This window comes from Spermophilus citellus, assembly GCF_964194105.1.
Source record: "Spermophilus citellus genome assembly, chromosome: 13".
Taxonomy (NCBI): domain Eukaryota; kingdom Metazoa; phylum Chordata; class Mammalia; order Rodentia; family Sciuridae; genus Spermophilus; species Spermophilus citellus.
In genome coordinates, this window is record NC_138193.1 from 9,541,324 (window position 1) to 9,567,102 (window position 25,779).

At 46.3% G+C, this 25,779-nt stretch overlaps 1 protein-coding gene and 1 pseudogene across 5 annotated transcripts in view; one reads left to right on the forward strand and one right to left on the reverse strand.

Annotated features, from left to right (window-relative positions):
* Positions 1 to 17,429, forward strand: part of NCAPH (non-SMC condensin I complex subunit H) — a 43,024-nt gene extending 25,595 nt beyond the window's left edge. For all 4 annotated transcript variants that reach the window (XM_081264988.1, XM_081264989.1, XM_081264987.1 and 1 more), the window contains 9 exons: positions 2,646 to 2,794; positions 3,403 to 3,509; positions 4,069 to 4,191; positions 6,426 to 6,536; positions 7,033 to 7,215; positions 11,946 to 12,062; positions 13,446 to 13,537; positions 13,868 to 13,943; positions 17,069 to 17,429. In XM_081264988.1, the coding sequence (XP_081121114.1) occupies positions 2,646 to 2,794; positions 3,403 to 3,509; positions 4,069 to 4,191; positions 6,426 to 6,536; positions 7,033 to 7,215; positions 11,946 to 12,062; positions 13,446 to 13,537; positions 13,868 to 13,943; positions 17,069 to 17,128 (1,018 nt within the window). In that variant the 3' untranslated portion in view covers positions 17,129 to 17,429. The remainder of the gene's footprint in view (positions 1 to 2,645; positions 2,795 to 3,402; positions 3,510 to 4,068; positions 4,192 to 6,425; positions 6,537 to 7,032; positions 7,216 to 11,945; positions 12,063 to 13,445; positions 13,538 to 13,867; positions 13,944 to 17,068) is intronic.
* Positions 855 to 1,671, reverse strand: LOC308632706 (RNA-binding protein 3-like; annotated as a pseudogene). The gene has a single exon. The product of its transcript is annotated as an RNA-binding protein 3-like (transcript).
* Positions 17,430 to 25,779: the final 8,350 nt, after the last annotated feature.

The following is a 25,779-nucleotide window of genomic DNA, read 5'->3' on the forward strand; positions in this document are numbered from 1 at the left end:
GCCATATCTCATAACCCTGCCCCCCCTTTTAATATTTATTTTTTAGTTGTAGTTGGATACAATACCTTTATTTCACTTATTTATTTTTACGTGGTGGTAAGGATCAAACCCAGGGTCTCGCATATGTGAGGCGAGTGCTCTACTGCTGAGCCACAACCCCAGCCCTGCCTGGCCCTTTTAAATTATTGATTTTTGAGGTAGGGGCTCACTAAGTTGCTTAGGGTCTTGCTAAATTGCTGAGGCTAGCCTTGAACTTGCAATCCTCCTGCCTCAGCCTCCCACGTCTCAGGGATTATGGGTATGGCCACTGCACCCAGCAAGTTTATTTTAATTTTTTTTTTTTTTTAAAGAGAGAGTGAAAGAGGAGAGAGAGAGGAGAGAGAGAGAGAGAGAATTTTTAATATTTATTTTTTTTTTAGTTTTCGGCGGACACAACATCTTTGTTGGTATGTGGTGCTGAGGATCGAACCCGGGCCGAGGATCGAACCCGGGCCAGGCGAGCGCGCTACAGCTTGAGCCACATCCCCAGCCCTTATTTTAATTTTTTAAATTAAGTTTTAAATACATGATAAATATGTGAATACAGTTTCCTATATTTTTTACTTTTTTATTTTTTATTTATTTATTTATTTATTTTTACAGGTTTCATATTTTTAATCAGGTCTGTGAAGAATATCTTAAATACTACAAGAGACACAACAGAATATTTTTTCTTCCAGCATTAAAAAAAATGACATTCACAAACATTTTAAAGAGGCTTGTCTGTATAATCAGGGTGGTGATTGTTTATAGGTACATTTAGAAATTGCTTTCTAGTCATGATAAACATTGTGTACAAGTTTTTAAAATGCCCCAACTTTAGCTTTAAAAAAAATTAGTCTGGCTAAACTTTTCCTTTTGCCAGAAGCAATGATCCTGAGAGTCCAAACTAAAACTTGGTAAAAAGAAAAATACCTGGGGGACTAACAAATGTGCTATAATTTGTCTTTAAATGAGAAAAAAATTTTACATGGAGCTTTTTAAAAGGTCTTTTAACAAGCTACCTTGGGAGCTCAATTGAAAAATAGAAGTTGATGTACTAAAACAGATGTTTCAGTGCAGCTCCAAAAATCTTTATAAATACAGCGATTTGGAAGGACGATCCTGGATCAGAAGTGTTATTCCTTGTGTATCTACTTAACGTGTGCATGCCTCAACTCAGTTGTCGTAATTGTCTCGATAATTTCCTCCTGAGTAGCGGTCATAGCCACCCTGGCTTCTGCCACTATAGTCTCGGGACCGTCCGTATCCATATCCATAACCTCCAGGTCGACTGTCATACCGGCCACTCCCATAGCCCTGGTCCCCGCCACCTCTAGAGTAGCTGCGACCACGCCCATGGGCCCCCTCTGGTGCCCCGGGCAGACTTGCCTGCATGGTCCACCCGGATCTGCCAACCATCCAGGGACTCCCCATTCATGGCTTTTATGGCATCTGAGGCATGTTCTGGATTGGTGAAGGTGATGAAGCCAAAACCCCGGGATCACTGAGTCTCCCCGTCCTTGACAACAGCCACCTCAGAAATAGGCCCAAAGCTGCTGAAGTGGTCTTCCAGCGCCTGCTCATCAGTAGTGAAGTTGAGTCCTCCCACGAACAGCTTCCCGTCTTCAGAAGACATGGCAGTGAATTTGAGTCCTGCAGGGAGAGTTTGGGGTGGAAAAACAGTGAAGGTGGTAGAAGTAAAAGACGTTGGAGAAGTGAGAAAAAAGAGTGAAAGGCAGAACAGAACATAGACAAGAGGATGGCAAAAAAGCTCCTATATTTTTTAAAGATTGTGAATATAAGGCTAATGTCCACTTAAAGCTTCTATTCACGTACTCTTCAGGGCTTGTTTTAAAAGAGAGTGGTTCGACACTAGTGTAAAGCCAGATCTGAAGCCTCCTGGCTGCCTTTACTGTTAGAGGGCAGTGCGGCAGCACTGAATGCTTCCCAGCCCTACGGAGCCCTGAGAAAGCTCTCTCACATATTTAGTCCTCTTCCAAAGGTGAAAAACCAAACCAACCCACACTGCCATGTTGGCAGGACACGTAGACCCACCCCATACAGCCAAGAGTAAAGCTGTGTAAACTAACAGGTTATGAAGGGGGTCGCCAAAGCTTTTGCGGAGCTAAAAGTAAATTGGAATAACATTTCTTTCACTGTGAGTAGGAGCACAGCAGTGTCTCCTGAACGCTGATTAATGGTGAAGAATTAACAAACACTGGTCATCTTGCACGGCAGGAAGCCTTGTGTGTGCAAAGACCCCAAGGCAGGTTCTGCTGGCAGGTCGGCTCCCTGCTCTGGCATTATGCCAGCTGCATTGTCTGTGTATAGAAACTTGATTTCTCTGTACTTCTGTGTGATGGTCTCTCAAAGGAGTAGGTTAGCATTTATGAAACTCTTATATAGATACAAATATTAAAAATATGTATATATTATCAAAGTAAGAGAAGCAGAAGTACTTGAAATAAAACTAAGGGATTGTTAATAATGACGTGTTTATATTGGACTTAGCCCTAGAAATGCTCATTTGCAGAAAAGTGTGTCTCCAGGGACCTGCTTTGTATGTAAATACAGCATTGTACTGCATGTACTATTGTGCAAATAGGATTTCATGTGCATTACAGGGAAGAAATGATTTCCCTTGGGGACGGAGACATCCAGACCATGTGCCCTCTTCTCTCCATGAAACCTGGAGAATATTCCTATTTTAGTCCCCGGACCATGAAGATGTGGGCTGGCCCAGATCACTGGCGCTTTAGACCTCGACACAAACGTGCGTACAACTAGGTGGAACTTTAAGACAAGATGCAGAGTAGATGGCAGCTGCTCAGCACTAGCCAAGGAAAGGAAATGTCAAGCACTGTCTTCATTGCCTCCCAACGAGCTGTAGAAACGCACAGAGGAGCCAGCCTCCTGGTTGCAGGCAGCTGGCCTGGCCTGGGATGAAGGGTTCACAGAAAGGGCTGGAGGGAGAGGAGGTGGCTTATGGCCAGTTCCTGCACAAGGAACTGGGACTCGATGGGGAGAGTGATAACCATGTCAGGAGAGCTGGACTCGGGATGTCGCTCTGCCTGCTAGTGTTGGCATGACTGCACACAGCAGAATAACCACCAGGCCCTGTGCAGCCCTCGAAGCGCCTGCCAGCCTTCTGTGTTTGGCCTTGTAGATTGGAAGGAACTTAGCATACATTTTGGATGTGTTAACCAAAGCACAAATTCTAAGTTTAGGATAGAAATGAGCTGTGTGAGTGAGTATTCTGACTGCAGTTGCAATGTCATTTGCAGATACGATGTCATTTGCAGATGCCATAAGACTATCCATAGAGTTTGTAAGATGAAATGATTTGGCCACAGGTGACATTGACATCTGTGTTTTCTATAGAAGATGCTGTTTCCCAATCAGAGAACAAGAAGAGGAATTCAAAGAAAGATTTTGAAATGGACTTTGATGATGATATTGATTTTGATGTATACTTTCGAAAAACAAAGGTTTGTGCTGGATTTGCTGGCATTGTGTTTTCTTATATTATTATTTGCACTCCTCTTTCTGTTTTTGATGTGATTTTGAAAACTTATTATAAATTTAACTGTTAAATAGTTTCATTCTTCTTTGTTCCTTGAAGGGACTGTTGAGAAATAGACCCAAACTCAGTGGCAGAAAGAATTGAGTTTAGAGTAAAGAGAATAATGTCTATCAAAAACCACTCTTTATACAGAACCAGGGGCTCTCTGATGGTAGATTAATGCTGCCCAGCCCTTCCTAAGCTCCTTTCAAGAAAACCAAAAAGAAACTGGTGTGGTAGTGCACGCCTATAATCCCAGCAATTCCAGAGGCTGAGACAGGAGGAAGGCAAGTTCCAGGCCAGCCTCAGCAACTTAGTAAGACCTTGTCTCAAAATGAAAAAAGGGCTGGGGATGTAGTTCAAGGGTAAAAGCATCCCTGGATTCAATCCCCAGTGCCAAAAACCCAAACAAAACAATCACAAAGATATTTGACCGTTATTAAAAATGCCTAAAAACAAGATTTATATATTTTTTAAATTAATAGGCTGCAACTGTTCTGACCAAGTCCACTTTGGAGAACCAGAACTGGAGAGCCACCACTCTTCCTACAGATTTCCACTACGAGATCAACACGCTGGTCCAGCTGCACCTCAAACCAGGTTTAAGGGTAAGACCACCGTTGGCAGCCTTCAGCCACGGTCAGCATCAAGCCTCCTGAGGGCCCTCAGTGGCCAGTGATGGGTGGGGCAGTTGGTAGTGCCTCAGAGATGGGTGGGTGAGGGGCCTGTGGGGGAGATGCACACCAAAGTCTGGAGATGCCTGCTTAGCTCGAGCGCAGAACAGCGCGTGGGGTGAGCAATAGGGAGTCGTGGCGGGGTTCAGAAATTCTTGTTTCTCGATGCTCTCGTGCTCTTGTTGGAGTTCGGATCCACCCTGCAGGTACTCTGTGCAGTCCACGTTGCCTTGCTCATGGTCCAGGTGTAGCAGCACAGCCATGATGCCACTTGGGGCCACATCCCTAGGAAGTTCCCTAGGGCTACACATTCTGCCCCGACTGTTCCCAGCACCTCTGGACCACCGGGGTTGTGCTTGGCTTTCTCTCCACATTATTCACCTATGGCTTTCCTCACGGTGCTAGTGACAAACGCATGCCCTTGTGGTCAGGGGACCCAGCAGTGGCCATGCGAAGCTTCATTCATTTGCCCCTCTGCCCACCTGCATTCCTGATTGTCCTTCTCTGGTGATATCAGTAGTAGGAGCAGTGGGTAGTTTCCTTTCTTTCTTCTGCCTGTTTCTCTGCAGCCTCAGTGTTATGTATACATGTACGAGTATCTCCCTGAATCCACTGATGTCTCACATTCTGCTTTTACAGACCAGCCATGATGTATTTTTCTTTCTGGTCACTATTGTCCACTCAGCAGACACGTTCTTACACACAGAAAGGAGCAAAGTGGTGACAGTGGGGTCAGCACTCCTCAGGTCCCGGAAGCAACTGGGGTTGAGGTTCAGCAAGGCCCTGTGGACGAGAGAGGTTTGAGGCCGAGCCAAGGCGGGTGCAGTACAGGTTCACCACTGGGCAGGACCCTCGTGAAGGAACTGGCCATAAGCCACCTCCTCTCCCTCCAGACCTTTTTGTGAAACCTTTTGATAATGGACTAGGCAAGACTTGCTTAATGAGAAGCATCTAGCTCTTTCCCTGACTGTATCCACTTCCCTGACCGACTCTACTCAGTGGGAAGAGTGGAGAAGAGTGAAGACGGAAGTCACCATGCTTGAGCACTGTTTGCTGTTTTGTTTTTCTCCATAATTGTTCCTTATAGAGGAAAGAGCCTGCGTTCCTGCCCATCCTCAGGAATCCATTCCCTGGTGCACAGAGCGACAGGCGATGGAGATCTCCCCCTTCCCAGCAGAGCCCCCCAGGAAAAGGACTCTTAGGCCCTGGAAGCTTGGCAGGGACAGGCCAGCTGTGCCCAAAGGGGGGTGTTCTAAGTGGAGAAGGAGTTGTGTCATGTGAGGGACAGTGCAAGAAAGTGGGTGTTTCTTAACTTAGTAAATATTTTGTCATTTCATATAATTTTTGGATTGTATAACAAAAACACTTGAGTTTTTGTGGATGTTTTCAAAGTATAGAATTATACTAAAATATTCAGTGTGCTTTTGTAAACTGAACACACCTCCCCCAGCATTTTTCTCACCTGAGAGACATATATCCCAGCTGAAAACCACTGGAGTAAAGACCAGTGGTTGGGAAGGCTGTGGTCCACTGGTATTTCCTACAAAGGAGGCCCCGTTCTGTGAAGCTCCGGAAGGCTGAGCAAGACCCTGTGGATGCAGTCAGGGAAAGAGCTAGATGCTCTCGCTATTGCTGTCTAGGGAGCAGGGTTGCTTCCAGGGGTGGGTCAGGCTGCCTGTGAATTGTGATCATGTTTTCTCTCAGAATTATTATTATTTTTTTAATTTGTTCTACTTAGTTGTATATGACACAGAATACATTTCACTTCGTCGCACATAAATGGAGTGCGGCATTTTGCACGGTGTAGACGCACCATTCGTGCAGCCAAACCAGGATTATTCTTTCAGAAATCTGCAGGCAGGGTTTCCAACTTTTGTTTTTAGTGAAGAACCTTTTTTTTTTTTTTTTTTTTTAAATTGTGCAGAAGACATAATTGCAGACCAGAAATGGAGCTCCTCCAATTGGATTGGAGGCTCTGAGCCCTGTGCCCCAGGCTGGCTGTGGCAGTTGAGAGTTGCTGGACTAGGGGACCTGTCAGGGCCCTTCTAGCTCTAGAACCAGGGAATTATAGGAGATGGAACATGGGATGTAAACTTTATTTCTCCAACCTGGTGCATTAGCTGCCTTTCTAGGACTTGATTTTGAATTTGTTCTTTTTTTAATTTTAGTTATTAAAGATGGCCCCAGGCCAGAAGACAGAGACTGAGCATTATGAAGAAATTGAAGACTATGATTACAACAACCCTAATGACACCTCCAACTTTTGTCCTGGACTACAGGTAAAGTGGGGACAGCTCTGTCCTTGCTTCTAAGTGGAGGGTGCTTTCTTCCCATCTCACCACCCCCCACTGTTTTTTGATTTTTGTTTTTGGCGTTGCTGGGGATGAGACCCAGGGGCTCGTCCATGCTAGGTGGTCCCTCTGCCCCTGAGCTATCCCCCCGCCCCCCTCCCTATGTTATGATGGTGAGGGTTACAGATCATGCCTTCAGTGTTCCAGGGTGCTTTCTGTAAAATGAGGTCCTATGTTGGCTGGATGCTACAGGGGCACCGCGGCCATGTGATATTGAACTCCTGCTCTGGGGGTCTTAGGCTGATAAGAGACATGTCCCTAGCAGGGTTTGTGTGAAACAAGAAGGAGCTAGAGGTCTGTCCTGACGTGACCTGCTTCACCACTTCTCAACTAGTTCTTGCCTCCCTCATGAGGAATCTGTTTCAGGGCTGTTTCTATGCCCCAGACATTTCCCCTAAACTTGAAGAGCTTTTTCCTTGTCTAGGCTGCTGACAGCGATTATGAAGAGTCAGATGACTTATGTTCAGGAGACGTTGGGACCTTTGACCACACATCCGATCCCTGCCACACACCTAAGACATCGCAAGAAAACGAAGACGCTTCTGAAGGCCATGAAGCAGATATCACAACGTATGGGGAGTCCAACCTGGTGGCTGAGCCTCAGAAGGTGAGGCAAAGCAGTTGAGAAGTGCATTGTGTGTCTGAAATCTACTTAATTTGCTGCTGCTGCTTTTTTTTTTTTTTTTTTTTTTAAGTTGTACATGGACATAATACCTTTATTTTATTTTTATTTTTTTGGTGGTGCTGGGGATTGAACCCAGGGCCTTGTGCATGCAAGGCAAACTCTCTACCAACTGAGCTATATCCCCACCATCTTTTATATATATAATTTTTAGTTGTAGATGAACACAGTACTTTTATTTTTATTTATTTATTTATTTTTTAATAGTACTGAGGATCGAACCCAGTGCTCTACCACTGAGCAACACCCCCATCTCCTAATTTGCTTCTTTACATGAATCACATCAGCCTGGGCCTGATTTTTTTTTTTTTTTCCCCCATTTTCATTTACAATCTGTGGCTCTCTGAATGACAGAGTCTTTAGAGTCCTAAGGAGTAAGCTGGTGCCAAATAGGTTTCTCCAGCGTTCTTTTCTCTAAAGTCCTTTTCTTTAATTGATTTCTAATATTTATTTACTTTTACTTTGTTGTTGTTTGTGTCTGAGGTGCTGGGGTGGGACCCGGGGCCAATGCTCTGCCATTGAGCCATGCCTCAGTTCCTCAAGTCTAGTAAGCTGATCACCCAGTGGAGCATGTGAGTGAAGGCTGCAGACTGCACATACAGGGGGATAGCTGTGTGGACCCTAAAGTCTTGTCACCTCTTGTCACATTAAATTAAATCGCCCCATGCTGTGCCCTTATCTGTGGCCGGGGGGAGGGGGGGGGCTGGCTTGTGCATCTGTTAATTCCTGACCCACGTGTCTCTGTACTGGAATTACAGGTTAGTGGTAATGTAGATTAGTCCTTTTAAATTTTTTTAATGCTTTGAGATTGACTGTTTTTATTTGGGGGGGGGTGGGTATCTGGGATTGAACTAACTCAGGGGCACTTGGCCACATCCTCAGCCCTACTTTGTATTTTATTTAGAGATAGGTTCTCACTGAGTTGCTTAGCACCTTGCCTTGCTGAGGCTGGCTTTGAACTTGTGATCCTCCTGCCTCAGCTTCCTGAGCCGCTGGGATTATAGGCATGCCCCACTGCACCCGGCTCTTTTCTTTCTTTTTCTATCAGAGCCTTATAGTTACACATAGTGTTGGGTTCATCCCTACAAACTTATATGTGCATGATAATGGATTTTAATTCGTGATCCTTCCCTTTTCCTTCCCCCAATGTAGATTAGCCTTTTGTTTATTTGTTTTTCTTTTATTGGGGTAAAATTGAAGAACAATAAATGCACATATTTGAAGTATGCAGTTTGATCAGTTTTGACATGTATATAACCAATACAATCAATATAAAAAGCATTTCCATTATTTTTTTTTTAAATTTGAAATCATGTGGACTGTTTCTTGCATGATTTATTACATTCAAAATCAATCACTTTGGGCTGGGGATGTGGCTCAAGCGGTAGCGCGCTCGCCTGGCATGCGTGCGGCCCGGGTTCGATCCTCAGCACCACATACCAACAAAGATGTTGTGTCCGCTGAGAACTAAAAAAAAATAAATATTAAAAATTCTCTCTCTCTCTCTCTCTCTCTCCCCTCTCTCACTCTCTCTTTAAAAAAAAAAAAATCAATCACTTTAGGATCTATAGTACCCCACCCCCACATGTCAACTATTTCAAAATTAAATGGCACACTTATATATATATATATATATATAAGAGGTCAAGAAAGAAAACGTAAGAAAAGTCAATAAAAAGTGCTTTGAAGTAAGTGATAATTAAGGCTTAAAATATAAGTATTTCTGGGATGAAACGGTACTCAGATGAACATTTGTAATTTAAAGTACTTGTATAAAAAGCTAGAATAACAGTCAAATTATTTTAAAATTATATAATAGAAAGGAAAAAATAAGAATAGGAACTGGGGCTGAAGCTCAGTGGCAGAGTGCTTGCCCAGCACATGTGAGGCACTGGGTTCCATCCTCAGCAACACATAGAAATAAATGAGTAAAACTAAGTATTTAAAAAGAAAAAGAATAGGAACAGAAATATATGGAATAGAGAAGAAATCATACAGCTAAAATTTGATAAAAATCAAACAAGTCTGATTAAGAAAAAAGCAAAAACATAAAAATTTATATCAACGGAAAGGGAGCTTTCAAAATAACCTATAAATGCTAAAAATATGTTAAGGTAATATTACTGTTGCATGCCAGCATATGTGATAGCTTAGGTAACATGGCCTGTGTTAGTGAGGGATCCGTGTGCTGCTGAGAAGAAAGTGTATTGAGTCATTGATGGATGAAATAGTCCACATATGTCTGTTAAGTCTAAATTATCAATTATATTCTTTACTTATATAACTTCTTTATTTAGTTTTTGTTTGGAGGATCTATCCAGTGGTGACAGAGGCATGTTAAAGTCACCCAGTATTATTGTGTTGTGGTCCATTTGATTCTTGAGATTGAGAAGGGTTTGTGTTTATGTATGTAGATGCTCCATTGTTTGGGGCATAAATATTTACAATTGTTATGTCTTGTTGATGTATAATTCCCGTAAGCAACATGAAATGTCCTTCTTTGTCCCCTCTGATTAAATTTGGCTTGAAGTCCACTTATCTGATGTGAGGATAGAGACCCTGCCTGTTTACGAAGTCCATGTGAGTGATAGGGTTTTTCCCTTCTTTCACCTTTAGTTTTTGCCTATGAGGTGAGTCTCTTGGAGACAGCATATTGTTGGGTCTTTTTTTTTTTTTTCCTAAACCTAACTCTAACAAGGTTATACTCTTTAAATATTTTTTAGTTGTAAATGGACACAATACATAGTTAGTTAGTTTTATGTGGTGGAGAGGATCAAACTCAATGCCTCACAAGTACTAGGCAAGTGCCCTACCACTGAGCTGCAGCCCCAGTCCTGGATCTTTTTTTTAATCCAGTCTTCCAGTCTGAGTCTTTTGATGGATGAGTTTGAGCCATTAAAATTTAAGGTTATGATTGCAATATGATTTATATTCCTGGTCATTGGGTTTATTTCTAGTTTTTGTTTTTAATTAGTTTCTCCTGTGGTTGATTGTTTCTTTAGTCTTCCCTTTGCTGGTTTTCACTGTTTCTTTTTTTTTTTTTTTTTAACTTCATCTTCATGAAATATTTTGTTGAGAATGTTATGTAGTGCAGGCTTCTTAGTTGTAAATTCTTTTAATTTTTGTTTACCATGGAAAGTTTTAGTTCATCTTTAAATCTGAAGCCTTATTTTGCTGGATATAGAATTCTTAGTTGGCATTCATTTTCTTTCAGAGCTTGGTATATGTTATTCCAGGATCTCCTAGCTTTGAGGGTCTGGGTTGAGAATCAGCTGAGATATGAATTGGTTCCCCCTTTGTAAAGGGTTTCCCCCATTGTAGGATTGTACGTTCCTTTGGTTTGTGTCTCCATGTCTTCATCTATCCCCATAAATCTTAAATTTGGTCTTTTCATGTTATCCCATAGTTCTTGGAAGTTCTGTTCATGGTTTCTTAACATCGTCTCTCCGTGGTCAACTCTGTTTTAAGATTACATATTTTGTCTTCATTGCCTGAGGTTCTGTCTTCCAGTGGTCTAGTCTGTTGGTAATGCTTTCTATTGAATTTTTTTTTTTTTTAAAGAGAGAGTGAGAGAGGAGAGAGAGAGAGAGAGAATTTTAATATTTATTTTTTAGTTCTCGGTGGACACAACATCTTTGTTGGTATGTGGTGCTGAGGATCGAACCCGGGCCGCACGCATGCCAGGCGAGCGCGCTACCGCTTGAGCCACATCCCCAGCCCTCTATTGAATTTTTAATTTGGCTTATGGTTTTCTTCAAATCCCTTCCTTCAAAAGGATTTCTGCTTTTTTTGTTTTGGGGGGATTTTTTTTTTTCCACAATCTTTGCCTTTTTACTGAAGTGATCTTTCTCTTCCTGTATTTTCTCTCTGATTTCATTTCTTATACCATCCTTTACTTTGCAGACCAGTTTAACTCTATACATTGTAAACTCCTTCCCTGACATTTCTTCCATGGTGGTGTCAATGGATTCTGTTTGTTTGAGGCGATTTGTTCCCTTGCTTTATCATGTTGTTTATGTGTCTACCCATGTAGATTAGTCTTGATTGAAAAGAATTTGGCTTTGACTTGAGGGACTGGGTTTTACCGTGTCCAAAGAGGACTCTATAACTAGGCAAAACTGGATTCCTGCTTTATTTGAACACCAGACTTGGTGGGTTTTTTTTTTTCCCCCTTGGCTGGGGGTGGGGGGAGGTGGTACCAGGGATTGAACTCAGGGACACTCGTTCACTGAGCCACATCCCCAGCCCTATTTTGTATTTTATTTAGAGACAGGGTCTTGCTGAGTTGCTTAGCACCTTGCTTTTGCAGTGGCTGGTTTTGAACTCATGATCCTCCTGTCTCAGCCTCCCGAGCCGCTAGATTACAGGTTTGCACCACCATGCCTGGCTATCAGACTTATTTTGCAGTAAACTGATAGTAAATTTGTCCCGCCCTGGGATTGAGCCCAGGGGTGCTCTGCCACAGAGCTACACCCTCAGCCCTTTTTATTTTTTGAGATAGGGTTTCACTAAGTTGACCAGGTTTGGCCTAGTATTTATTTGCAATCCTGCCTCAGCCTCCCAAGAAACTGGGATTACAGGCATATTCTACTGTGCCCAGCTTATAAATGTTTTTATCTTCTGCTTAGTTTTACTTTGTCATGTGCTTATTTCAGGTAAATAAAATTGAAATTCATTATGCCAAGACTGCCAAAAAGATGGACATGAAGAAGTTGAAGCAGAACATGTGGCGTTTGCTGACAGAGTTCTCCAGTAAGGAGGCAGACGCAGAGGTAACGGTGCTCCGTGGCTCTCTAGGAGCCCAGCCTATGGGCAGGAGGGCTGACATCTGTGGCTCCAGGATGCTTGGGAGTGGTCAGTGGTTTCACGGCAGAGATGCACTGAGAGCACAGGGAAGACCTCATACCTGTGAATAAAGTGGACCCAAGCAGGCCACACAAAAGACAGTTCAGAGGGCAAGCTGGCCCCTGGGATGTGGCTGTCACATAGCACTGTGTAGCCATTGACCAGTGCTGCCAAGAGGAGCAAATGAGCATCCATTCACTGCTGGCAGCAATTTAGGTTGAAATGTGGCCTTTTGGGAGGATAAATCATAACCATATTTCAGGTGCTATTCACTATTTTGATCTAATACTTTTTAAAGTTGCAGATGGACATAATACCCTTATTTTATTTATTTATTTTTTTAATGTGGTGCTGAAGATCAAACCCAGTGCCTTACACATGATAGGCAAGAGCTCTACCACTGAGCCACAGCCCCATCCCTGATCTTATACTTCTGATTTAGGGAATGTATTCTTGGTGGGAAAGTAGTAGAAAAATACTTATGCTGTCAGATTCTGTTTCTCCTTGAGACCAAGTTGAAGCCTTGATTAACTTGGTCCAGGTCAGTTTAACTCTCAGCTAGTCTGCTTTCCTCCGCTTTTGGATCTTGCTTGCTCAGGGAATATTCTGAACCATACAAATTCAGCCTCCTTTTCATACCTTCTCCTTGCTGAGAAGTGAAAAATGTATGTAGTTGTGAATATATCCAAAAGTTTCACTGTATTAGTCAGTTTTTCACCATTGTAACAGATGCCTAAGATAATCAACTTGTGAAGACACAGGTTTTCTTTTGACTCACAGTTTTAGAGGTTCTGTCCACGGTGGGTTGGCCCCATTGCTTTGGGTCATGGTGACGTATCAGGGCCAGGCATATGGTGGAGCAGACCTCTCACCTTGTGGCTGGAATGTGAACAAGAGAAAGAATAGGGCTTAGGATTCCAGTGTCCTTCAAAGGCATGTCCTAAAGTCCTGAAGGTCTCCCACTAGCCCCCCTCTAAAAGTCTCCACCATATCCAGTAGAGTGAACCTGGGAATATTAACACTTTGACCTTCGGGTGAACATTAAGATCCAAACTATGGCTGGGCACCGTGGTGCACACCCGTATCCCAGCACTTGGGAGGCTGAGGCAGGAGGATCTTCAAGGCAGCCTGGGCAACTTAAGAGAGACCCTGTCTCAAAATGAGAAATAAAAAGGGCTGGGGATATGGCTCAGCGATAGAGTATGAGTTCTTGGACTCCATACCCCGCCATATCACAAAAATTTAAAAAAAAAAAAAAAAAAGTGAGCCAGCCTTTAACATCTGATCTCTAAATATGCTTCTTCTGTCAGGCAAACCATAGTGAAACCAGAAAGGAAGAGGCCTTTGTAGAAGTGGCTAACAAGAAGATGCTAAGCGGGCTCACAAGGGACTTGCAGAAAAGGTGTGTGCTGGCAAACTTGGGGGCCCACAGGGGCTGAGTGCTTGGCGGGGCAGTTTGTGGAAGGCCCTCTGCTCACAGCCTGCCATGGGTGTTTCTCCATAGCAGCTGCTGCGTCCGCTCCACGTTGGAAACCAACATTAAAAGCCCCTTCTCCTTGCCAGTGGCTGGAGTGCGACAGAAGATATTTTATTTCCAAATACAAAACTAGAAAACCTGCTTCTAGGATGCAGTTGACATGTTTCTGGGTCTCGGTAGTGTTGTCATCGTATCTGTCTGTCGTTCCTACCCACGGAGAGCAGGGACCTACTAAACACTGCCCCTCTTTTCCAGCCTGCCTCCCCTCATGGCCCAGAACCTCTCTATACCTCTGGCCTTTGCCTGCCTCCTGCACTTAGCCAATGAGAAGGTAGGTCACCCGGCGCAGCGCGGAGAGCCTGAGTGTGCTGTTTCTGTGACGCGGAGTGGGGGTGGGGGGCTTCTCATGAGCTCTCCCATGGGCGACGGTCGGGGATCCTGATTACACCGCGCCTTCAATTCAGAGGGTTAACCAGACACCTGAATCCACACAAAAGGCCATCAGATTTGACCTGCAGTGGAAACAGTGCTCAAATGGGGAAGTCTTGTGATGAAATCGTGAGCAGTCCCTGTCCCCAGGAACATAAATGCTTTGTCCTTCACTGGGCGTTAAACACTTCAAAGCCAGCCCCTCTCAGAGCCAGAGTCAGGACATGTGGAAGACATAGCAGAAACATGGTGACAGTGACAGGAAGCCACCGCAGGAAGGGGCAAACATGGGGGAATGGCCAGGAGAGTGGAGCTGAGCACAGCGAGGAGGCCTGGGAAGGAGCTCTGTCACAAGCAGAGGGTTCTCAGGTGCCCCTGGCTCAGCGTGGCAGGCTCCTGGTTGTGCCACACCGGCTGCAGCTAGGCAGCTGGGGAGTCGAGAGCAGAGGGTGCCATCTTCTCAAGCCCACAGCTTGGGCACTGCTGGACCCTTGGCATCCTGGTCCCCTGCCAGCTGGTCCACACCCATGAATTTTGGCATGGCCAGGGCTATAGGCTGGGCCATGGCATGTGGGGTGACACCACTCCTGGGCTGGGGTGCCACAGGTGTCCTCGTGTCCCACCACCTCAGCCTCTAAACCTCCTTTAGGATAGTGCCCTGCCCAAGGGAGTGGTGGACCCTGGAGGGTGGTGCTGGTCAGAACACTGAAGTGTGGTTGAGAGGGGCCGTTAGATTTTAGTGGAATGACAGCACAAGTGGGGTGTGGAGGAGGCACCCAAGCTCTCCTGCATGCCAACATGTGACCTTTGGCCTCGTGAAATGAGCCTCGAGGATTGGCTCCGTGCCCAGGCCAGAGAGAGCTCCCCTTTAGGGTCGGGGTGCCTGGTAATGCAGCTGCCCCCACCCCAGGTGCACCACCACTGGGAGTCTGGGCCTGTTTTTCTCTTGCCCATTCCTAAGCTCACGACCTCACTGAAGAGGAAACTATCCAGTTGGCAGAGCTAGTTGTGGTTTCAAGTGGAGAACCGGAAAAGCTCAGGAGAGCCTGAGCCAGGCCTGAGCCCTGCTTGTCTCCAGGGCTAACCAGCAGTGCTGCCTGTTGCTCCATAGCCACTGAGCTGGGTGCAGGGTACACACCCATGAATGATCTTAGATACTTGGGAGGCTGAAGTGGGTGGATCTTCAAGGCCAGGCTAGGCAACTTGGTGAGACCCTGACTCAAACCACAGAAAGGGCTGGGGATGTAGCTCAGTGGTAGAACACCCCTGGGTTCAGTCTCCCACACTTCAGAAACAAAACAAAACAAAACTGAGGCCTGAACAGAAGAACCCAGCTTAGCTCCCAAGAGGGACTGATGATGCACCCAGCCCCTGTGGATGGCCATCACCCGGGGAGCATTGAACTCCCATGGCTGCTGGGTGGGAATACAGCGGATGGCAACTGGTTCTGTGGAGAGGTGCTGTGTCCTGTTCAGAAGCCTGTGAAGGGAAGGGTGGCAGTCACACTGGATCTGCCCCAGGTTGTGGGAGGTGCTCCGGGAAGTTCTCCGTGTGGTCCTGATACATTCTGAGCTATCTAATATCAGATGGAAGCTTGTGAAGAAAACAACAGATACATAGTTACCATTTCTCCAGTAAGAAATCTGCATGTGGCTCTGAGGAGGATTCCCCATCTGAGGGCAGCAAGCCACTTGTCTGACATTGCAAAGCGTCGTGGCTGGGCTGGTCAGGCGGGGCTAGAATCTCATCCTGCCTGTCTCCTTGGAGGGAAGCACCTGAGGATCTACTGGATGTGTCCTTCCAGCACCCAGGATCCTAGAGCCCAGGGTGCCTCCCAGGCCCAGAAACCCTTCTGAGTCCCATTAAAAAGCTTAGCAGCCTCCAGTCCCCACTGCTCAGGAGGCTGAGTGGGGAGGCTAGCTTGAGCTCAGGAGTTTGAGGCCAATTGGGCAACATAGTGAGACTCCATCTCAAAAACACAAGAGTGTTACTGATTTCACCCAATTGCCCCAGTCCAAGGATCAGTCCTAGGTCGAGCGTCTGCCCAGAAATCTGCCCTTCCCTGGAGAGCAGCTTTACGGCGGGCAGCACTTCTGACTGGGTCGCTGCGGCCTCCACTGCTCTGCCCCCAGCTCTGCTCCCTCCCCAGGCTTTGTGCAGTGTGCTGGGGCCTGGCTTTGGACTTTTGAGATTAAGTTTGTAACATTGGCCGTGACATTTACAACGGTAGTCCGTAGGGTCTGTGATAACTCAGAGCTTAGAGATACCCAGAGGAACATTCTCAAAACCCTTCACAGCAGAGCGTGACCTTGGCTGTTCTCTAGCCTTTCTGCCTCTGGACTCTTCATCTACCACCCTGGTAAAGCCTCCCCTCAGACACACAGTGTGGTGGGGCTCGGGGTGCGGGTTTGGACTGGGCCCTCTGCCTCCAGGGCTGGCTGGTGGGCTTAACCTGAGTGACTTGCAGATGCTGAGCTGAGATCCTGCAAGGTGTGATCTAAGCTCCGCATCTTAGTGCACAGGGGCAGGGACGCTAGTGACACTAGGTAGGAAAGGCTTTGGACAGCTATTTAGGCCTGAGGGAAAAGCTGTCTGGGGTGGTGGTGAGAGAAGGTGGGTGATGGGTGGGAGGAGAGTTGGGGTGGCCTGTGCAGACGGGAGCAGGACGGCTGCCGCGGCTGAGGCAGAGGCGGATTGTGCGTCAGCGGGCGCTGGAGGAGGTCCTGGTGGCCTCCCTTCTACTTCTCTCGGCTCCTTCAAGGTGCGTAGCCCAGATCATGGGCCTTTTGCAGTGATGGTGTTGCAGGAACCAGAGCCAGAGAAAGCTGGCTTTCTGCTTTATCCCCTGCAGGTGGTAAGGACCAGGAACCAGCTTGATCATGCAAATTACACTTGCCGTGGCTTAATTGTCCTCTGACTGTGGGACAGACCTTGTTTTTTGTAATCACGATCTTGTCACTGCAATTAGATTTTATTTCATGATTCTTTATTCTCAGTATACCAACATCTGGCTTGATCTTCCCTCAGAACCTAAAGCTAGAAGGAACAGAGGATCTTTCTGATGTTCTTGTGAGGCAAGGAGACTAAGTGCCCTGTGGAGGTGGCAGCTGGAGGCCCATCAACCCCTCAGTGGCCAGGACATCTCCACTCCAGTGGAGGAAGATGCCAGGGTTTGTACCAAGCTGGAGCCAAATCTGCTCTTTATGTCTGTGTGTAGTTTTAATCTCCTAAATTGGTCTGTGATCTTCCACACTTTACTCTTGTAGAAAATTATTTTTCAGTAGGCACTCAATGTTGTCCCTGAAGAGCTGCCTAATCTGTGTACATAGAACACACCAGATATGCACTTATAAATGTATATACGATGCTTAAAAATAAAATCATTCTCGCAAAATGTGCCCTAGATATTTGACATCAGCATGAGACCTGGCACTACCCACGGGGGATGCTCCCGGTGGTCCAGCCACCCACATTTTGGTGTGAGGCAGGAGCGCTGAAGGACAGCCAGGTGGCCTGGAGGAAAGATGAGGTTGGTGTTTAAAATCATGACTCTACTAAAAGATGGTGACAGTGGTTAATGACAGCTGGGTGCCCACTGACCCCTTCTGTGGGCCCCTCACTTGGCTTCTCTGCATCCCTGTGGGAAAGGGACTGACATCATCCGGGTGTACCCAGGAGGAACAGGGAACACAGGGGCGGCTGGCTACCTGTCAGAGCTTGGCCTCGACTGGGGTGTGGCCGCAGAGTCCTCTTTCCTGGGCTCCCGCTCAGCCGTGGATGAAGATCAGTGCCAGAGTTGAGCGCCCAGCTCCCCAGAGTCTACGTGCCCACCAATGCAAAATTTCTTCCCCTACTCTTGGGGACTTCTTTTGCAATTTGGAACAAGGTATTGATCCCAGTAACCTCAACTGGGCCAGGCCCAGTTATGCACCAGCACCCGTCACCTCTCACTAGCAGAGCCGAGATCTCAGACTCCAGGCCAGGAGCGGTGGAGTGTGTAACTGGCAGTTATTCCTGATAATAGCTTGCTCCTCTGCCAAAGCCACATCACAGTCCCCTTGCCTCAGGGATGTGCTTTCCAGATCGTATTTGAGCTCTTGCCCACTCAGCTCCACTGAGTTGGCTAGGGGCTTGTGAACGTGCTACATAGAAAAGGCCACCGTGCCATGGGGGCAAAGACCCACTGGACCTGGGGGGTTGGGGACTCCACCACATTGCCCTGCCAGGTGTCTTGAACTGCTCACTTGCTTTGTAATTCTGGGAGTAGAACTAACGTCCTCCCCCACCGCCACACACACCCTCAGAGTGGCTGCTGGGCTGGGCCTGAGCTGCCTGTGTCTGTCTGCCTGTGTCTGTCTGTCTGTCTCTCTCTCTCTCTCTCTCTCCCCCCTCCCCCTCCCTCTCTTCCTCCCTCTTTCTCTCCCCTGCCCTACTGCCAGCTTCTTTCATGACTCCCCTTTCTTTTCCCTCCACCTGCTTCTCCCAAGCTTCCCTCATTTACATGCTTGCTGCATCCATTACAGTGAGTCTGGCCCCATATAACAGGAAACCCAAGTAAGTGGGCACTGAGGTCTGAATGTGTCTGCTCCAGAAACCACGTCGTCGAAACCTGGCCCAGAGCATCAGTGTTAGGTGTGCACTGTGCAAGTGCACAGCTCAGGAGGTGGCGCCCCTGGTGACCGGGATTGTTGCCCCTATAGAAGAGACCCAAAAGTTCGCCAGAAGGTGGGAACACAGCAAGAAGGTGCATCTGGGGCTCAGTGGGAGAGCGCTTGCCTAGCACGTGTGAGGCACTGGGTTCAATTCCCAGCACCACATAAAAGTAAATGAATAAAATAAAAGTCCATCAACATTTTAAAAATATTTAAAAAAAAAAAAAAAAAAAAAGAAGAAGGTGCCATCTGTGAACAGGAAACAGACTTTGCCAGCCAGCGAATTTGCTGGTGCCTCCATAATAGACTTCCAGCCTCCACAACTGCGAGCCTTAAGTTTCTACTGTTCTTCTAGTATAGCGGCCTGAACACACCAAGACAAGCTCACGTGGCAAAATCTTCATTTCAGTTACTAGAGTTTTCAACCATAGGATTTTCATTTTAAGGTTTTTATTTCTCTTTATATTCCCAATTTCTTCATAGATTTCATGTTTTCCTTTAATTATTTGGTATTTGTTTTTTGGTACCAGGGATTGAACTCCGGGCCACTCGACCTCTGAGCCACATCCTGAGCCCTATTTTGTATTTTATTTAGAAACAGGGTCTCACTGAGTTGCTTAGCGCCTTCCTTTTGCTGAGGCTGGCTTTGAACTTGTGATCCTGCTGAGCTGCTGGGATTACAGGCATGTGCCACTGCACCCAGCAATTATTTGTATTTTAAATTCATTGAACATGCTTATAATAGCAACTCTGAAGTCTTTGCAGTTTCCTACACCTGAGCCTTGTAGCATCATTTGGTAGCTTTTTGCTGAATATGAAGTTCATGCTTATGTTTCTCTTTGCAGGTTTAGTCATTTTTGTTTGAAACTTGGATATTATAGATAAAATGCAGTGTGTGAGTACCGTCAAGTTCTTCTGAAGGTGCTCGCATTTTCAGAAGAAGTAACTGAAAAGCAGTTACTTTGCCCAGGTTCAGCCCTCAAGCTTCGCATCCTTCACGCTAGGAGGATGCTGACCTCTGCTGACAGCCACCAACTGTGCTGTTACTCTAACACTCAACCCTGCAGATCTTCCCTCTGCCTGCCAAATTTGGAGGTTAGCCATGCCTGTGGTCAGAGATGGGGCTCATCTTCTAGGGATTCTCCCATCTCCAGCTGCTCTGCCTTGTGTGGACCCAGTGCTCCCAGCCCATCCAGCTTCAGCTTTTACAACAGGAGATGGATGTTTGGCAAAAGAACTCGGAGAGGAGCATCAGGCTCAGCTCCTGTGTGCATCGCTCTTCTCTGGGGAGTCTTCTCTCGCCAGGCCCCAGGGGTTTCCCTGGGTGCAGAGATGACCGGGCAGCTGGGGAAAGCAGCTTGTGCTCAGGGTTGTTTAGTAAAAAACAAAGGGAGAGGTTGAGAGGCTTGTGGGAAGCCGGTGGTGGCAGTTGGGCTCTGAAGGTTTTCCTGAGGAGCTGTTTTGTTTGGCGTGTGTGGTTCTAAAAATAAAGTTTGTTTCTTTTGACAAGTGGCTCCTGAATTGTGCCCAGCCAGACTGGCAGTCTTGTGCCTTCAGAGGGTCTCATACTGCCAGGCTCCCCCTCTACCCTCCTACTTCCTTCTCCTTCCCTCCCCTCTGATCTCTGGCGTCTTTAGCCACTAAGGCTGGTCTCTCCCACACCCGTTGCCATGGGTGCTGGGCAGTCCCTGGAGCCCGTGGGTGGAGAGCAGGTTACTCATCTCTTTAACTCTGATCTTCAGATCAAAAGAATTACAAGCCACTAATACTTAAGCAACCAGACCTGAGGCACCGTACCCACAGCTGGACCTGCTTGGGTTGATGACACTTTGGGCTCCATTTGATAATTGATGGGATGTGACTTTGGGGAGCCTTGAGGAAGAGGAAATGCATTTTACATTGAGAGTGCTGCGATCACAGAGCCAGCCTCCAAGATCACTGCCAGCTATTGCAGAGCCTCCAGCGTGTGCATTTTTTGTGGTCTGCCCCTATGCCGGGTTATGCTCCTGTGTCTCCAACAGTATTGAAGAGATGGTGGTGTGCAGCTTGCCAGCTGGGTGATAAAAGACACTGCAACTTCACACTGTAGCTCTTAGATTAGAGGAAGCCATTGCCACCCAACAATGGTTTGGAGAGGCCTGTGGGGGACAGAAAGAGGCTTCCCGCCAACAACCTGCCCCAACTTGCCATCCACATGAGGCAAGTGATGTAGGTCCTCCAGCCCATCCAGCCTCAGATGACGCAGGCCCAGTGGACATCGTACCTAGAGCCTCACGAGACACCTGAGCCAGAGCTGCCCAGCCGAGCCCCTGCAGAAGGCTGAAGCCAAGCCCTGCAGTGGGTTAGCCACAGCTGCCCTGCTGCCCTCTGGGATATAAAGTAGTGCTGTGCTATGGCTTTGTCTGGTATTTATCCAACCACCAGTATGGCCAGGCATTTTTTTTTTCCCCATATGTTAAATGGCCATTCGAATTGCTTTTCTGTGAATTTTGTGTTCATATTATTCATTTTAAAAATTGGGATGTCTTTTTTGCAAATTTGTGCATTCCTGATATAAGATAGACTGTATTTTAGAGAATGATCCTGCCATGGCTTGGTTACGTGTCCTTCAAAGGCCCATGGGTTAAAGGGCTTGGTTGCCAGCCTATGAAACTGTTGGAAGGTGGGGAACTCTTAAAAGGCAGTGCCTAGTAGGAAGAGGTGAGGTCACTGGGTTGTACTCTGGAAGGGCATATGGAGTCACCTGCGCCTTCTGGCTCCGCTTCTAGGAGGTAAGCAGCTTCCTCTGCCACACACTCCTGCCCTGATGGGCTGCCCACCACAGGCAATGGGGCCAACCAACCCTGAAACCTTCAAAATGGAGCCAACATTAGGTTGCTTATCACAGAGATTTTCTCACCATAATGCAAAGCTGGCTAACACAGGTCCTTTGTCCTTTATATAGCAGGTAGCATTTTCCCAGTGTTTCTTTATTAACTTTGCTTATTGGGGTTTTTTTTTTTTTGTTTGTTTGTTTGTTTGTTTGTTTTTTGTACCAGGTATTGAACCCAGGGTGTTTAACCACTAAGCCACATCCCCAGCCTATTTTTTTTTTCCTTTTTAAATTTGGAGACAGGGTCCCACTGAGTTGCCTTACGGCCTTGCTCGGTTGCTGAGGCTGGCTTTGAAAAACTAGCAATCCTCTTGCTGCAGCTTCCAGAGCCTCTGGAGTTACAGGTGTGCACCAGCCTGCCCAACTGAAGAGTATGATCTTATAACAAGGAGTCTCCACCAATCAGCAGTTGAGCTTCCAGCCAGTTACCAGCTGCAAACTTCCAAGACATGTTGGAATAAGTTATGTGTGACTCTGTCGCCAATCAGGCCATTTCTGCAGGTCACTTGCCTTTTCTTGGCTAGAAATATTCCCCCCTATGTTGTGAACTGAACTCTCTGAACTGCTCGTGGTCTTCAGCTCCCTGATTCATGAATCTTTTTTCTGCCCAATTAAACAATGTCTAAGGTTTTTCCTTTTTAACATTGGAACACCCCCTTTCTTAACAGATTCTCATATGATGGGATCTGTTTCTGAATTATTAGTGCCAGCCATCTGGTTATGTCTTTCTTCACAGATATTATATTGTATGGTTTAAAAATGTTCTTGAGGGAATCGGATTCCCCACTCCAGGTCTTTTCTATGCCTATCTCTTGATCATTTATTCACCATGTAAATATAGTCCTATGCAAGAATGCCACGTGCCTTCCATCTGCTCAAATTTTATGTGCTAAGGCTGGTTTTATAGTTGTCTCCTATGATCCCTTCCTTTTAAACAAATGTCCCCGTGTGCCACTTTTGTCCTTAAATCAGTTCAACGAATGTTTATTGGATACAAATAGAAAGATGGAGCCCAAAGCTCATCTCCACCAAGTCAGGAGCCTGAAGACCTTGTGGAAGGGACAGAAGCAGGCCCCGGGCTCTGGATGCGACAGGGTAGGGGAACAGGACTGTGGCTGGGGGACCTGCGCTGCGGGCTGCCGTCCCGCGTCCAGCCGGCAGGTGGCAGTGCGATGCAGGCTCGGGCGCAGGGAGCAGGTGGACCTGCTCCTACGGCGAGCGCAGGCGGGCAGTGGAGCCCGCACCGAGATGCTTGGCTCCGGCTGCGGAGCAGGGGCCACCGGGATCGCAGAGTAAGGGCGCCCAGGAGCCCGAGAGTGCCGCCTGGGCCCCACAGGCCCGCGCCCCTTACTCCCGCCGACAACTAGCGTCAGACCTTGGGGAGCGCAGGGAGAGGCAAACCGTGCACACAGAAAGTAACTAAAAAGGGGGTGCCAGGAAAAAGTGGGGCCCTTCCCTCCACCCCGCCCAGGCCAGCACCTCCTGTCGGCACAGGAGTAAACGACCTCTGTGACCTTTGCAGTCGTGCAGATGAAGGTTTGAATTCTTGCTTCTCTTGAGGGAGGTGGAGCATCAATTATTTCATACATAAAGCTGTGCAGGTCTCAAGGATCCATCCAGAGGGACAGGGATTTGAACAGGCAGTGACACTCTTGTCCTCGGCAGTGCTATTCACGATAGTCCAAATGTGGAAACAGCTCAAACGTCTAGACAGATGACAGGGGAAAGCCACCCTGCTATCTAGACAACGAAATTCCCACACGTGCTACAACCAGGGTGAACCCGAACAAGATGCAAAACGAAATCAGCCCGGACAAAGGGCGTGGGGGAAAAGGAGAGTAGGCAAGTGTATAGGGACAGAGTTTAATGATTAGAGCTTCAGTTTGGGATGATTAAAAAAAAAAAAAAAAAAAAGGGCTGGGGATATGGTTCAAGTGGTAGCGCGCTTGCCTGGCATGCGTGCAGCCCGGGTTCGATCCTCAGCACCACATACCAACAAAGATGTTGTGTCCGCCCAAAACTAAAAAATAAATATTAAAAAAAAATCTAAAAAAAAAAGTCCCAGAATTGCATAGTGGTGATGATTGTAGGACAATGACAGTATACCTAATGCCACTGAATTACACACCTGGAAATGGTCAAAATGGTAACTTTTATGTTGTATGTATTTTACCACAAAGAAAAGGTATTGCACCTCTGTGGTGGAGTGCTAGCCTAGCACATGTGAGGCACTGGCTTCGACCCTAGGCACCACAGAAAAATAAATTAATAAAAACAAAGGTGTTCTGTCCTTCTACAACTAAAAAAAAAAAAGAAACAAAACAAAAGGTAATGACCATTAAATAAAAATATTAACAATGAAAGTCATTCATATTTCCTTTTTCCATGCTGTAATGTCATTTAACAGCTTTTGCTCAGTGGGTCTCATCATTTCTTTCAAAATTGGGCATAAAAACCTTCAAGGAAGAAATGATTTGCCTGCTCCTGGAGAGTCTCAATAGATTTTATATTGGTTTGGCTAAATACATCAAAGTCAGTGATGTCATAGTCAATGGGTTAAACATTATCAACATAACAATCTTAGTTTAGATTGTAAAACACAAACACAATTTTCTTTCACACATTAACCAGCACCATTTCCTGTAATAAAACTACATTGAAAACATTCATATTACTGTCTTAGGTTAAGAGTTACATTTGATATGAGATTAATAAATATTTTCAGTGATTGACTTATCATTGTTATTCTACACAAGATAAGATCCTTCTCCTAGTGTATTTATACATTCATTCCCATTTCCCCAGCTCCCTTTTCCATCCCCTCCTCCCCACGAGCAACCACACCGGTGTGTTTAATGCATGTCTCCAGCCAATGTATTTTGGGAGCATGTATTTTTAATTTATGTAAATAATTAGCATTATATATTTGGCTCTTCTTTTTTTCTTTAGCTTTTTGTTTGTTTGTTTTGTATTGGGGATTGAACCCAGGGGTGCTTTATTACTGAGCCACATCTCCAGCCGCCCCCCCCTTTTTTTTTTTTTGAGACAGGGTCTTGCTAAGTTGCTCAGGGCCTCACTAAGTTGCTGAGGCTGGCCTTGAACTTGTGATCCTCCTGCCTTGGACTCCCAAGCCTCTGGATTACAGGCATGCTCCACCAAACCGGGAAGTAATCTGTTTTTAAGACCCATTCCTGTTGCTAGCATGCAGCAAGAAAGCAGAGAGAGAGGGGGCGGGGGGGGGGTCAGGGGAGAAGATAAATCCTTCTAAGGTGTGTCCCCAGGGACCTACTTCCTCCAGTTAGGTCCCATGTCTCAGTGGTCCGTCTATATCAAATCTATCAAATGGATTAATCCACTGATGAGGTCAGATCCCCCCTGACCCAGTCATTGCCTAAAAGCCCCACCTCTGAACCTTGCTGCATTGGGGAGCATACTTCCAACACATGAGCTTTCTGGGGTACAATCCAGATCAAAACCATAATAGGGTCCTGGATTAAACAGAAATCTTTAAATTTTATGAAACCAAGATTATTTTTCCTTGTAATTTCTGCTTCTGAAGTTTTGTGTAGGTCCCTCTCTATTAGTCAGTTTTGCATTATTACAACGAAATACCCGAGGCAGATGACTTAGGAAGAGGTTTTATTTAGCACACAGTTCTGGAGGTTCAAGGGCATGGCACCTGCAGTGGCTCCGTTCTTTTGAGGGTCCTGGATAGCAAGGGTGGGACACTGGTGGGTGCAGAGTCACACATCTCAACATAGGAAGTCAGAAAGCTGGGTGGGGACGAGTGCAGGCTTTGTAAGGACCTTCTTAGGGGACTGCCCTGGGGCCAAAGGAAAGCTCCAAGGGGCTCTGATTAGACCCCACTTCTCAAAGATTCTGTCAGTTCCCAGGTTGCCACCATACTGGGGACCAAGCTCCCAAAGCATGGCCTCTTGGGAGACAAGCCCATCCGAGCCACAGCACCCTTCATGTGCTCAAGCGAGTCCCCCACAAATTCCCTTGTCCTTGTTAGCTTTATAACTTTAAAAGGTCCTTACTCCACCTGGAATGCAGCTTCTATATGTGGTGTGAGAGAGGAATTCCGTCTTTTTTCCTACGGAGCCAACGTCTCATCACCAAATGCCACAGTCAGTTCTAAGAGCTCCTAGGAGCACTGTCTCTATATCTTGACGGGTGTTCTGTTTGACTTCTTGCTCCAACACCAACCTCTT